Source organism: Hyperolius riggenbachi, chromosome 9 (genome assembly GCF_040937935.1).
Source record: "Hyperolius riggenbachi isolate aHypRig1 chromosome 9, aHypRig1.pri, whole genome shotgun sequence".
NCBI classification, from domain to species: Eukaryota; Metazoa; Chordata; class Amphibia; order Anura; family Hyperoliidae; genus Hyperolius; species Hyperolius riggenbachi.
In genome coordinates, this window is record NC_090654.1 from 259,009,945 (window position 1) to 259,023,706 (window position 13,762).

General features: G+C 45.0%; 1 protein-coding gene across 1 annotated transcript in view; it reads left to right on the forward strand.

Annotated features, from left to right (window-relative positions):
* Nucleotides 1-2,322: 2,322 nt before the first annotated feature.
* TBPL2 (TATA-box binding protein like 2) overlaps nucleotides 2,323-13,762 on the forward strand; it is a 40,085-nt gene continuing 28,645 nt past the window's right edge. Inside the window, exon 1 of the mRNA XM_068252133.1 lies at nucleotides 2,323-2,529. Coding sequence (XP_068108234.1) covers nucleotides 2,479-2,529 — 51 coding nt within the window. The 5' untranslated portion in view covers nucleotides 2,323-2,478. The remainder of the gene's footprint in view (nucleotides 2,530-13,762) is intronic.

Below are 13,762 nucleotides of genomic sequence, written 5' to 3' on the forward strand. Positions count from 1 at the left end.
ATCGGATTTTTATTGAAAAAAGGGGATAATCGTTCATTTTTCTTGATTGAAAAAAAAAAAAAAGATTATTTTCGACTTTCATTTGATTCAATTGTTTTGGTCGAATAAACGGGAAAATTGAATGTTTTTTATTGTACTGTGTATGGGAACCATAAGATGCAGCATGCTATGCGTTCCATCGTGTGCATTTACAGTGGCAGTGAAGCATACTTTCAATGTACTGTATGCCTCACTGTAGTTAGAAGCCTCTGGATCAGGGGTAGGGAACCTATGGCTCGGGAGCCAGATGTGGCTCTTTTGATGGCTGCATCTGGCTCACAGACAAATCAGTAGGGGTTGATGCACTAAGCTACACTGATCAAGCAGCGCAGCTTAGTGTGGCAGTACAAGTAAAATTTTCGAAGTAGGTACGCTACTGCTGTAGCATGCACTACTAACTTACTCGCCCCCCCCAAAAAAAAAATCCAAAACGAACAGCTGCTCCAATGGTCTCACTCTGGATCCTGTCAGGTCCAGTGACTTTGTAGGATGAGATCCCTGCACTTTGACAGGGCAGCCTATTGGGCCAAAGTGCCGGGATCTCGTCCTACAATGTGAATCAACCCCTAAGTCAGTTAGCTAATTGTACAAGCTGTTAGTCTGTATTTCTCCTCTCCGGCTCTCAGGGAAATTGCTGATGTTGCTGAAACCCAAGAGAAGCTGAAGATGTGTGACACTTCCGCTGCCCAGAGGATCAATTGTATACACATCACCATGGCAACAGGAACATGAGCCCACTGATGCGCATGCGCACTGTCCCAGTTTGAAACATATTGTCCCAGCTAAAAAGGTTCCTGACCCCTGCTCTGAATGGTCCAAGGTAGTGCATGTACTCAATTTTTTTCCTTGTGGCCAAAACACAATTCTGAATTGCACAGGGGAACAGAAAACGCAGTAGCCCCATAGCCAATCTTTATGCGATTTTTCACATTGCGCTAAAAAACGCACACAATGGCCTCCATTCCATTCACAATAAAATGTACAGTAGAGATTTGTAACGAAAACATACCGATACCGGTAATTACCTTGCGTAAAATTTTGTTTTCTTTCGAAAAATTCCAGCAAATACACTCAAAGGTAGAATAGATGTAATTGGATGTGTCGTGAAAAAATGTGCCAGGTACTTGCAGACGATAAAAATCGGTACTTAGGGCCTTTTTCCAATTGCTGCAATCCACTTCAAAAGGTGCATAGCAGCTGTTTTTCTGATCGCTAGAGCACCACGGTGTGCGCCGTTTTTTACCGCAACGCGTTGGACCTTAAAATTTTACAACTGCTTGCTGCTGCCTGGTAACTGCTCACTGTTGCCTGGTGACTGCTTGCTGAGCACACAGTTCAACTGCCTGTGGAAAAGAGGCCTAACGCTCACTTGAGCGTTTTGCCGGCGATTTCGGCAAAACGCTCAAACACTAGTGCTTTTGAAAGCGCTAATGTAATAAAACTCTATGGGCCTGTTATTACTTCGGCGATTTGCAGTAATCGCGGCAAATCACCAAAAAAACGTGAAATGCAAACGCAGGGCCTGCACCAGTTTTAGGCGATTTCCCGGCGATCGCGTTTCAGTGCTATAGAAGCACTAAATGCGATCGCTGAGAAATCGCTGCACTGTCCAGTGTTTTTTCCACGTAAAATCGCGGAAAAATCATTCCTGCAAAAGGCCACCTGCGTTTTGCACTTCTAAGTGTGAATAGGCCCTTAGGGCCAGTGCACACCACAAACCGACAGCAGATCTGCAAAACGCTACAGGTGTTTGAAGCAGATTTTCAGAGCGATTCTAGGCATGGTAGAGAGATTTTCTAAACATGCCTAGCGGTTTCTGGAGTGTTTTTGAGTAGCAGATTTCATATATTGTTACAGTAAAGCTGTCACTGCACAGCTTCTGTAACAAAAACGTTTGGAAAAACCGCTCCGATCTAGCGTTTTTCAGAGTGGTTTTCCATTTTCCTATACTTTAACATTGAGGCAGAAATGCCTCAAAAAACTGAAAAATACTGCAGCCCCGAATTTGCGTTTGTAGAAAAAACAAACCGCTGTGGTGTGCACCAGCCCATTGAAATACATTACCCAAGCGGTTTTCAAACCTTTAGCATTTTTAAAAACGCTCCAGAACCGCTCTGGTGTGCACCAGCCCTTATTCCCCTGCTGCGAAGCAGGAAAACCTCCTAAAGTTGAATTCCAGTTCATCTCTGCCTCTGACTGCTGTGCACACAGTTCCCATAGAGACCTCCCTCAGCTGTGTCCATTAGCCAGAATCTGCAGCACAAGTGTTGCCTAATGACTACACCTGAGCTGTGGCTGAACCTTATGAGGCTGCCCTGTGCCTGCCTGCTGGAGCTGTGCAGACCATTAAGTCATGGGTCTAGGCTTTGAAGTGAGGAACTCTGGGAGTTTTATTCAGTGTGAGAGAGCACTTGCTTGGGTTAGAAGAAGTCTCTCAAAATGGATGAAGAATCATCTCTGGAGCGGTACTTAGATCAATGTGAAGCGCAGGTAATAGATTTGCAGTATATTGTATTGGCTTCCATTGGCCAAGCCTCAGTAAAGCAGAAAACATCAAATGTTACTGAACATTTAGTGAAATGTCAATATTAAGGCAGCCACACACTATGCAATCTGACTGTACAATCAATCACCAATCTTACCACTTTCATGTAGTATAAGAGACTACCTGAAAAAGGAATATCTAAGTCACAGTAAATCTATTGGTGTTAGTGCATGGCTATTAGTAAGACCGTACACAAACTTTACAGTCAGATTGCAGAGTGTGTGGCTACCACTAGAAAGCGCAAAATGCTATTGCAATCGCTAGCGATTTGTGATAGCATTTGCAAAAACTTGGTAGTGATTTCCCTGCTCTTATACAATTTATTATAATGGAAACGCTCCCAAAATGCTGCCTGTCCTGTGATTGCGATTTGCTTAATCATAATCGCTCTAGTGGATTCTGTCCCATCCATTTACATTAGCAGAGCGTTTAGGGAAATCGCTAGAGTTTGAAAGCGCTCCCTAAACGCTCTAGTGGGTTCCTGGCCTGAGGCTGTCACTGCATGTACTGTACAAGTGAAATTACTGACTTGTGAGGTAAATACCTAAATAAATGTCAATTCACAAACCTTAGAGCATGCAGTAAAACAAGTGAGATGTTCAGTATTTATCTCCAGCGTGGAGCTGTCAGTCAGGCCTAGTGCACACCGAGCGGTTTTTGAGGCGATCCGCCAGCCGCATCCGCCTGTAAAAACGCTTGGCTAATGTATTGCAATGGGCTGGTGCACACCGGCGGTTTGAGGTTTTTGCTGAGCCGCAAACGTGCCTCCTACTGCACGTTTGCGGTTTTCTGAAGCGTTTCGTCCTCAATGTAAAGTATAGGAAAAACGCAAACCGCTCTGAAAAACGTTACTTCAGATTGGTTTGCCAGGCGTTTTTTGTTACAGAAGCTGTTCAGTAACAGCTTTTACTGTAACAATATGTGTAATCTGCTACACAAAAACGCTCCCAAAACCGCTAGGTATGTTTAGAAAACCTCTCTAAACATGCCTAGAATCACTCTGAAATCAGCTCCCAAAACTGCTAGCGTATTGCGGATCTGCTAGCGGTTTTGGTGTGCACTGGGCATCACTAACAAAAGGCCATGTGGAAGGTTATAGAAGGGGAGAAAACAGAGCAGAGATAAGTGAACTTATTTAGGAATTTAATAATACAATTTTCCCAATGTTATGTAGTAATTAAAAGTTATTCATATACTAATTTTTGAGCTGATTCAAATGTTATGCTTATGTTATGCAGCTTGGACTTGCACTTGCCAGTATAATAAAAAAAAAAAAAAAAAAAAAAAAAAATCTGTATCAACGCTTTCATCCATTTTCCCTGCACTGCAATAATCCATCAAATACCGACAGTGGTGTAGCTGAAGAGCTTGGGGACCCCACTGTGTGTTTTATATGGGACCCCAAGCATTGATATAATAAAACTCCAAAACCTACCAAGGGCAGATTCAGTGTCGGAAGTGTAATCGGAGTAAAGAAACAGTCAGGGCTCATTCACACTAAGGGCGTTATTGCCCTTTTTTCAAGTGCAGGCGATTGTCAAAATTGCCCTAAAAACGCTTGTGCAATGATTCCCTATGAGAATGTTAACAGCTGAGCTTTTTTTTTTTTTTTTTTTTTTTTTCTGTAAATTGCTGAACTTTTACCACAACTTAATTAATTCAGAAATGTAGCCTGGTACACACTTACAATTATAATTGGCTAATCATGGACCCCTTTTTTTTTTTTCTCTCTCTCTCTCCTTCCCCCTCCTCCATGTAGTATGGGGGCTTCCTCCATGTAGTATGGGGGCCAACCGATATTGAATACTATGAGCGGATTGTGTAGGTAATCCTTATACTACGTGGAGGTGGTAAAATTGGTCAGTGATTGGCCAATCATAATTGAAAATGTGTACCAGGTTGCAGGCTGGCCATACACTGGTCGATACAGTCAACAGACCTCCAGATTATGATGGGGAGAGATCTGCCGGCTCAAATTCCTGCACACAAATTTTCTGTTGATTTCAGCTCCTAGTCCGATCGTTTGGGAATAGTTTGCATCATCGATATCTAGCAGATTTGAGCAAATAACAAAATTGGCTGGATATCGATAAAAAAAAAAATTAGTGTATGGCCTGATTAAAGTGTACCTGAGATGATTTGAAGAATTTATACTTACCTGGGGCTTCCTCCAGCCCTATGGACTCAGTGGGCTCCCTTGCTGTCCTCCTGGGTGGCTCCATTCATCTTCCCCTGGTACAAAGCCGCGCATGCGGAGTACAGCCCAACTGGTGTGACTGCAGCCTTTGTATCGGGGAAACCTAAAAGAAGGAACACCGAAAAGCCCAATATAACGTAGTAAGTACTGGCAATCAATGTACTTGCAGTACACTAATCGGGGTCACCTCATAGGCAACCACTGTAAGGCCCCATTCACACTTAAAAGCGCAAAACCGGTTTGCGGGACTGATTCCCCCCCCCCCCCCCCCAATTTCACGCGGAAAAATCACTGGACACTGCAGCGATTTTTCCACGATGGCGTTTAGCGCTTCTATAGCACTGAAACGCGATCGCCAGGAAATTGCCTGAAAATGGTGCAGGCTATGCATTTGGCGATTTGCGTTAATCGCCGGCGATTAACGCAAATCGCCCAAGTGAGAACGGGCCCATAGGGTTTTAGTACACTAGCGCTTTAAAAAGCGCTAGCGTTTCAGCGTTTAGCCGAAATCGCCGGCAAAACGCTTTAGTGTGAATGGGGCCTAAATGCAGGTGGGGAGATTAGACCTGTCCCCGCTCGGGATAAAGAAGTCTCTTTCCATATATCAGAAAAAGGGGGTAAAACCCCCCCACCAAGGGTGGCCTCAGACAATGTTCAACGCAAACAGAGGTGCCAAAAGAATAAAAATAGCTAGAATAGTTAAAAATAGGAGGTAATGGTGGACTTACCCCCTCCAAGTTGAAACAAAATGCTGTCGATTTTTTTTTTTTTTTTTTTTTTCTTTTTTTTTTTTTTTTTTTTTTTTTTTTTGAAAAATCAAAGAAATTTTATTTACAGACTCCAAAATTTCGTGCAACGCGCTTCACAGGCAATATAGACAGAGCATATAACAGATGCAGGTTAAATTAGACCAAGCGTATCTGTGTAAGTAGGTAAATAAAATTATTCTGGCCCCTCTGTTTGTGTTGAACTTTGTATCAGGAAAGACTTAAAGAGAAACCATAACCAAGAATTGACCTTTATCCCAATCAGTAGCTGATACCCCCTTTTACATGAGAAATCTATTCTTTTTCACAATAGGATCATCCGGAGGCTCTGTATGGCTGATCTTGTGATGAAACCCCTCCCACAGTGAGATGTCAGAACTATGGTCCTGACAGTTTCCTGTCTGTGAGCCTCTTTGCATTGTGGGAAATAACGGCTGCTTACAGCTGTTTCCAACTGCAAAGTATCTCCTTCCAGTGACATCACCTGCCAGCAGTAAAAAATGTCACCATGTGATAAATGTCAGATTGTACATCAGGGAGAGGAAAGATTTTACAATGGGCAAACACTGACTAAACCATTTATATATAATTATTGCAAAAATGAAGCACTTTTTTAATACATTATTTTCACTCTTTAAAGGGAACCAGAGAGGAACGGGCTGAAAAAAATAGAACAAGATTTTATACATACCTGGGGCTTCTTCCAGCCCCATAAGCCTGGATCGCTCCCACGCCGCCATCCTCCGCTTCCTGGTTCGGTGGTACTGGGTCCCGTCACTACGGCAGATGCAGGCAATTGTCCGCATCACAGGGGCTCCCTCCATACTCGTACGCATGAGGCTGCGCAGTAGGCAGCCTCATGCGTATGTGTATGGAGGGAGCCCCGTGTGATGCAGACATTTGGCCGCGTCTGCCGGCCACTCGCGGCAATGACGGGACCCGGTACCGGCGGATCCAGGCAGCAGAGGACGGCGGCGTGGGAGCGATCCGTGCGTATGGGGCTGGAGGAAGCCCCAGGTATGTGGTTCCCTTTAAGACGAACGGATCTGCCCGGAAGGAGGGAGCCCCAGGTAAGTATCAGTTTGATTTAAATCATCTCAGATTTCCTTTAAGGCTACGTTCAGCGGTGTGTTGCAGGGCAACTTTATGGGGAAGTTTTAACGCAGAAAGTCACACTGCAATAGTACGTTTATTCAACATTCAGGCCTAGTGCACACCAGAGCAGTTTGGCTGCATTTTGCGATCCACTTGCGGCTGCGGATACGATTGGGTAATGTATTTCAATGGGCTGGTGCACACCAAAGCGGGAGGCATTTTGCAGAAACGCATACTCCCGGGGTGAGGCATTTTTTGGATTGCGGAGGCGTTTCTGCCTCAATGTTAAGTATAGGAAAAACGCAATTACTCTGAAAAACGCCTGTTCAGAGCGGTTTTGCCGGCGTTTTTGTTACAGAAGCTGTTCAGTAACCGCTTTACTGTAACAATATATGAAATCTACTACACCAAAACCGCTACACAAAACCGCAAAATGCTGAAACGCTACAGAAAAAGAAGAAAAAGCGTTTCAAAATCTGCTAGCATTTTGCGGATCTACTAGCGGTTTTTGGTGTGCACCAGGCCTGAGAGTGCATGCAGTGCATTGACATAGTGTGTGCATCAACATACACAGTAAAGTATACATTTCATTGACTGGATGCAATCTAAAGGTGGCATAATGTCTGGTTGTTCCATTAAGTTTCTGTTTTTACAGGGAAAGCAACACCGCTTCTATTTTGAACTTAACCTAAAACCTGGTACACACATACAATTATCATTGGCATATTTTACCACTTCAATCAGGCCTGAATTTACATCACAGGAGCCTACAGGCACAGACGCCCTGGCACCCTAGACTCCTCCCTCCATGAACCGGCAAACACCCACCAAACTGCACCGCAAGTGTACTGGCTGGCCCAGCTGTCAATTCTCCCTTTATTAGGTAGCTACAGGCGTCTCTTAAGGCCACATACACACATCAGACCATAGTCCTTTGAAAATGAAAGATCACAGACCACTTTTACCCCCTTCCATGTAGTATGAGAGCCACACCTACACAGTCTATTCTATGGAGCTGAACTCCCCATCAGACAGAAATCTTTGCAAGATGCTGCACACAAAGATGCTGTACACATTCAAAAGATCAGTAACTGCAAAAGATCTGTTCCTGCAAAAGCTCCGTTCCTGCAAAATGCATTCATAGTCTGAGATCTGCATATCCTCATATACACACCTTGTTTAACTGACATTCATCTGCAGATCAGATCCACCAGGATGGATCTTCAGATCTGCAGATGATTGTCTGATCTGCAGATGAATGTCAGTTAAACAAGGTGTGTATGAGGATCTGCAGATATCATAGACTATGAATGCAATTTGCAGGAACGGATCTTTGGCAGGAACAGATCTTTTGCAGTTACTGATCTTTTGTGTCTGTACAGCATCTGTGTGTGCAGCATCTTGCAAAGATTTTTTTCTGATGGGGAGTTCAGCTCCATAGAAAAGACTGTGAAGGTATGGCTCTCATACTACATGGAAGGGGGTAAAATTGGTCTGTGATCTTTCATTTTCAAAAGACTACGGTCTGATGTGTGTGTATGTGGCCTTAGCATTAGGTAGCCAGAGGTAACCTCTCATTTACACCATTATCAGGACTCTGCATAGGGAAGGAGGGCGGAGCAGTGCTTTTCGGCGCTGCTAGATTTGGGCACAGCCAATGCCACAAAAGGAATCACAACTGAGAGGCGCTCGGTGAGTAACGTCGGCGCCGTCAGAAGACTGAGCCGAGGTTGCTTCAAAAACACAATTCAGCCTCCTGCAATCACTGGAAGCAGAATTATATCATTCCCCCACTATCCATGGCGGCCTGGAGGGGGAATAGTATTTAACACGGCCTGGACTTGTGCAGCAGGATCAGCCATATACCGGCTGTATCCTGCGCCCAAGTCTACCGGTGCTGATTTCAAATGTATGCAAGGAGGGAGGCACGAGGGATGTGAGCCGCCTTTCCATCATCAGGCGCCTGTAGGAACGTGCCTGCAGTGCCTTATGGTAAATCCGGCCCTGACTTCCATGTAGTATGAGGCTGCATTTCCACTTGTGCGGTGGGATTTGTTGCGGGAAAAATTCGCATGCGGATGCGAATTTCGCATGCGGGTCTATGCAAATTTTCATGCGAGTTCGCATGGATGACGATGTATGCGAATTTAACCATGGCAGTGCTGGTGTGTTTTTTTTTTTTTTTTTTTTTTTCCCCCCCCCATTGTTTCTATGCGAATTCGCATGCGAATTGGCATGAAAATCCGCATTCCCAAACTGCATGCAAATTTCCTATTAAATACATTGTATGCGAATTCTGATGGCTCTGCCATGCAAAGTTTTTCTGCACAGAAAAACGCAAAGGAATCCTGACAAGTGGAAATGGGCCCTAAGAGATTACCTACACAATCTGTCCTTAATTTTTAAAATGTGTTGGTCCTCATACCACATGGAATTGGTAAAATTGGCTGATTGACCAGTCAAAATTGCGTGTGTGTACTAGGCTTTATACTAGGTTCACAGTAGTCATTGCATTCCCTATCCAAAACCTAAAAGTTGTAGAGGGTGCTGTCATTGGGGAACTGTTGAAACACAAGCCAATCACGTTAGCGGAATTTCCCTATAAGGTTTCCTGTTGGTTCGCCTCAAGTACATCAGGGTCGAATTCGACTGGTCCCTTTTTTATGCTGCCTCTTTTTCCACCGGAAGTTGATAGGCAGTGAAATGCCTCTAAAACTCTCACAACTGCTTGCTGATGCCTGATTACTGGTCGCTGCTACCTGGCCACTGCTTGCTGAGCACACAGTTCAACTGCCCATGGAAGAGAGGCCTAAATCAAATTTTACCGTGGTAGGATTCGAATGGTCCATTTTTCCAAGCTGCATAGATTTGCATTGAAAATGTGCATAATCCTGCATCAGCTTGGCAGGATTTATATCTCTTGGTCAGCATAGAGGCCTCATTTTTGCTACAATATGTGTTAGCAGGCAAAGATGACATGCTGCGTGCGGTTTTTGCTTATTATCTTCATTGTGTTATGCGGTTTTTAGTGCGCTTTAGGCCGCTTTTCCACTGCGCATAGACAGGTATGTGACCACCGCTGCGCAAACTGCATCCGGGGGGGGCGGGGGCACACACGGTAGGCAGCTTCAGAGAGCCGGAGGGAGGGAGGAATGATGCAGCCCCCACTCCCCGCATTGCGCGGCTGGAGAATCGATTTTTTTATTTTTTTCAGTCACATCTGAGGCTGCCTAGCCCGGGACTTCAGGGGGTAGCAGCGGGATAGCGGGAGGGGCCCCCCAACCCGGACAGTTCCGCCGAAAACTGGACGGTTGGGGGGCATGTTAGAGGTTTTTGAAGCCGTTTTCAGAGCGATTCTAGGAATGTTTTCTAAACATGCCTAGCGTTTTTGGAGCGTTTTTGTGTCTCAGATTACAAATATTGTTACAGTAAAGCTGTGACTGAACAGCATCTGTAACAAATATGCCTGGAATACAGCTCTGATCTAGCGTTTTTCAGAGCAGTTTTCCACTTTCCTATACTTTAACATTGAGGCAGAAATGCCTCAAATCTAAAAAAAATGCCGCAGCCCCTGAGTTTGCGGTTTGTGGAAAAAACTAACCGCTCTGGTGTGCACCATCCCATTCACTAAACTAACCGCTCTGGTGTGCACCATCCCATTCACTAAACTAACCGCTCTGGTGTGCACCATCCCATTCACTAAACTAACCGCTCTGGTGTGCACCATCCCATTCACTAAACTAACCGCTCTGGTGTGCACCATCCCATTCACTAAACTAACCGCTCTGGTGTGCACCATCCCATTCACTAAACTAACCGCTCTGGTGTGCACCATCCCATTCACTAAACTAACCGCTCTGGTGTGCACCATCCCATTCACTAAACTAACCGCTCTGGTGTGCACCATCCCATTCACTAAACTAACCGCTCTGGTGTGCACCATCCCATTCACTAAACTAACCGCTCTGGTGTGCACCATCCCATTCACTAAACTAACCGCTCTGGTGTGCACCATCCCATTCACTAAACTAACCGCTCTGGTGTGCACCATCCCATTCACTAAATTAACCGCTCTGGTGTGCACCATCCCATTCACTAAACTAACCGCTCTGGTGTGCACCATCCCATTCACTAAACTAACCGCTCTGGTGTGCACCATCCCATTCACTAAACTAACCGCTCTGGTGTGCACCATCCCATTCACTAAACTAACCGCTCTGGTGTGCACCATCCCATTCACTAAACTAACCGCTCTGGTGTGCACCATCCCATTCACTAAACTAACCGCTCTGGTGTGCACCATCCCATTCACTAAACTAACCGCTCTGGTGTGCACCATCCCATTCACTAAACTAACCGCTCTGGTGTGCACCATCCCATTCACTAAACTAACCGCTCTGGTGTGCACCATCCCATTCACTAAACTAACCGCTCTGGTGTGCACCATCCCATTCACTAAACTAACCGCTCTGGTGTGCACCATCCCATTCACTAAACTAACCGCTCTGGTGTGCACCATCCCATTCACTAAACTAACCGCTCTGGTGTGCACCATCCCATTCACTAAACTAACCGCTCTGGTGTGCACCATCCCATTCACTAAACTAACCGCTCTGGTGTGCACCATCCCATTCACTAAACTAACCGCTCTGGTGTGCACCATCCCATTCACTAAACTAACCGCTCTGGTGTGCACCATCCCATTCACTAAACTAACCGCTCTGGTGTGCACCATCCCATTCACTAAACTAACCGCTCTGGTGTGCACCATCCCATTCACTAAACTAACCGCTCTGGTGTGCACCATCCCATTCACTAAACTAACCGCTCTGGTGTGCACCATCCCATTCACTAAACTAACCGCTCTGGTGTGCACCATCCCATTCACTAAACTAACCGCTCTGGTGTGCACCATCCCATTCACTAAACTAACCGCTCTGGTGTGCACCATCCCATTCACTATCATTAGCCACGCAGTTTTCCCCCTGAAAGCGTTTTTAAAAAACACTTCAGAACCGCTCTGGTGTGCACCAGCCTTTCGACTGTCCTTGGAAAAGAGGCCTAAATGTGAACGCTAAATGGATAACATTGAAAATACATTTAGGCCTCTTTTCCACAGACAGTTGTACTGTGTGCTCAGCGAGCAGCAGGACGCAGTTAACAGGCAGCAGAAAGCGGTTGTGAAAGTTTGAGTGGGTTTTCACTCACTATCAACTGCTCGTGGAAAAGGGCCCTTAGGCCTATTTTCCACGGACAGTTGATAAGCGGTGAAATGCCTCTCAAACCCTCGCTGCTGCCTGGTAACTATTTGCTGAGCACACAGCTCAACTGTCCGTGGAAAAGAGGCCTTAATGCGCACAGCTCTCTGCGCCAAGGTGACTTGGTGGTAACGCTGTAATAAAACTGCGTTGGGGGGAACCTGTGCACGTGCAAATTGCATAGCATATCTACAATTTCAAAAAGTGGTAAATAAAAAAAATCCTAGTGGGAATGGGCTGTAATGTGATTATTAACTCTGCACAATGCTGCTCTGCAACCGAGATCAATGCAATGGCCATGCAGTATAATGGACAGCACGGTGGCATAGTGGTTACAGCGCTCTTGCAGTAATGAGTCACCGGTTCAAATCCCAGCCAGGACACTATCTGCACGGAGTGTATATTCTCCCTGTGTCTGTGTGGGTTTCCTCCGGGCATGCAGGTTCAGGTTTCCCCCACATCCCCAAAACATACAGATAAGTAGTTAACTGGCTTCCCCCTAAATTAGCCCTAGATTATGATCCATACACCACACAATATGGACATGACTATGGTAGGGATCAGATTGTGAGCGCCTCTGAGGGACAGTTCAGTGACTTTACACTCTGTACAGCAGTGCGGAAGATGTTGGTCCTACATAAATACTAAGTAATAATTATGCATAGCGGCAGGCATTTGATGAGAACAAGTAACGTGATTGCAGGACTCTTAAAATGAACCTCCAGACTAAAAATCTACTCAGCAGCACTGAAAAGGCTTGGTGTGTCTAACAGTTTCACAGCATCAGAACTTTGTTTCTCTTATACAAGCCTCATTTTTAGCTGCACAGAAGAAAACTGCCCGGGCATTTTTCCCCTGATGCTGTGCAAAGCATGATGGGATTTCTGATGTTCTGCTGTTTTGGTGCAATTTTTTTTTCTTACATTTTTGAATTTGACATTTGAAGCCTAGCGTGTGCAGCTGGGAAGGGTGATCAAGACACAGGACAGTTGGAACTGTCTCCTGCTCCCTGTCACCTCCTTTCAACCAAAAAGTTGGCTGCCCTCATGACAAAGATGGCAGCCCCCATGAATCACAAACAATTGCCTGTTCTTTTAAAACAGGGTGGGTAAGAGATTATATTACCTATCTATTCTAATTAACATAACTAATTGATGACAGTTTAGGCTGAAGTTCTCCTTTAACCACTTTAACCCCGGCGGTACGAATTTCTCCGTCCCTTTTTTCCCTCCTAAAAAACCAGGGACGGAGAAATCCGTACCTTCTGCGCTCCCGCCGCTGTCCGCGCTACCGCCGCTCGTGCGCGCGCACCCGCCGCTCGTGCACGCCGCCGCCCGCTTGCCCGGAGATCAATGAACGGGAAAATCCATTCCCGTTCGTTGATCTAATCCCCCGCAATGATCTGCTGCTTCTTTCAGAAACAGCGCGATCATTGTGATTCTCCCAGCCTCCTACTGCTTCCTGTAAGCGTCCTTCCGGTCGCTTACAGGTCGCATGTAAACATACTCACTGTGGCCATCTTGTGTCCAAATAGTAAACTACACCCTAATGCATTTTACACATACAAATAAATTGTTTTACATAATAAATGAACTCATTACCTCCCACACTCCCCAAATTTTTTTTTTTTTTGTAATTTTTTTTTTTAAAAAAAAATATACAACAAAAAAAAAAACAAATAGTTACCTTAGGGACTGAACTTTTTAAATATTTATGTCAAGAGGGTATAACACTGTTACTTTATAAACTACGGGCTTGTAATTAGGGATGGACGCAAAACTGAAAAAAAATGCACCTTTATTTCCAAATAAAATATTGGGGCCAAACATTGTGGTAGGGACATAATTTAAACGGTTTTATA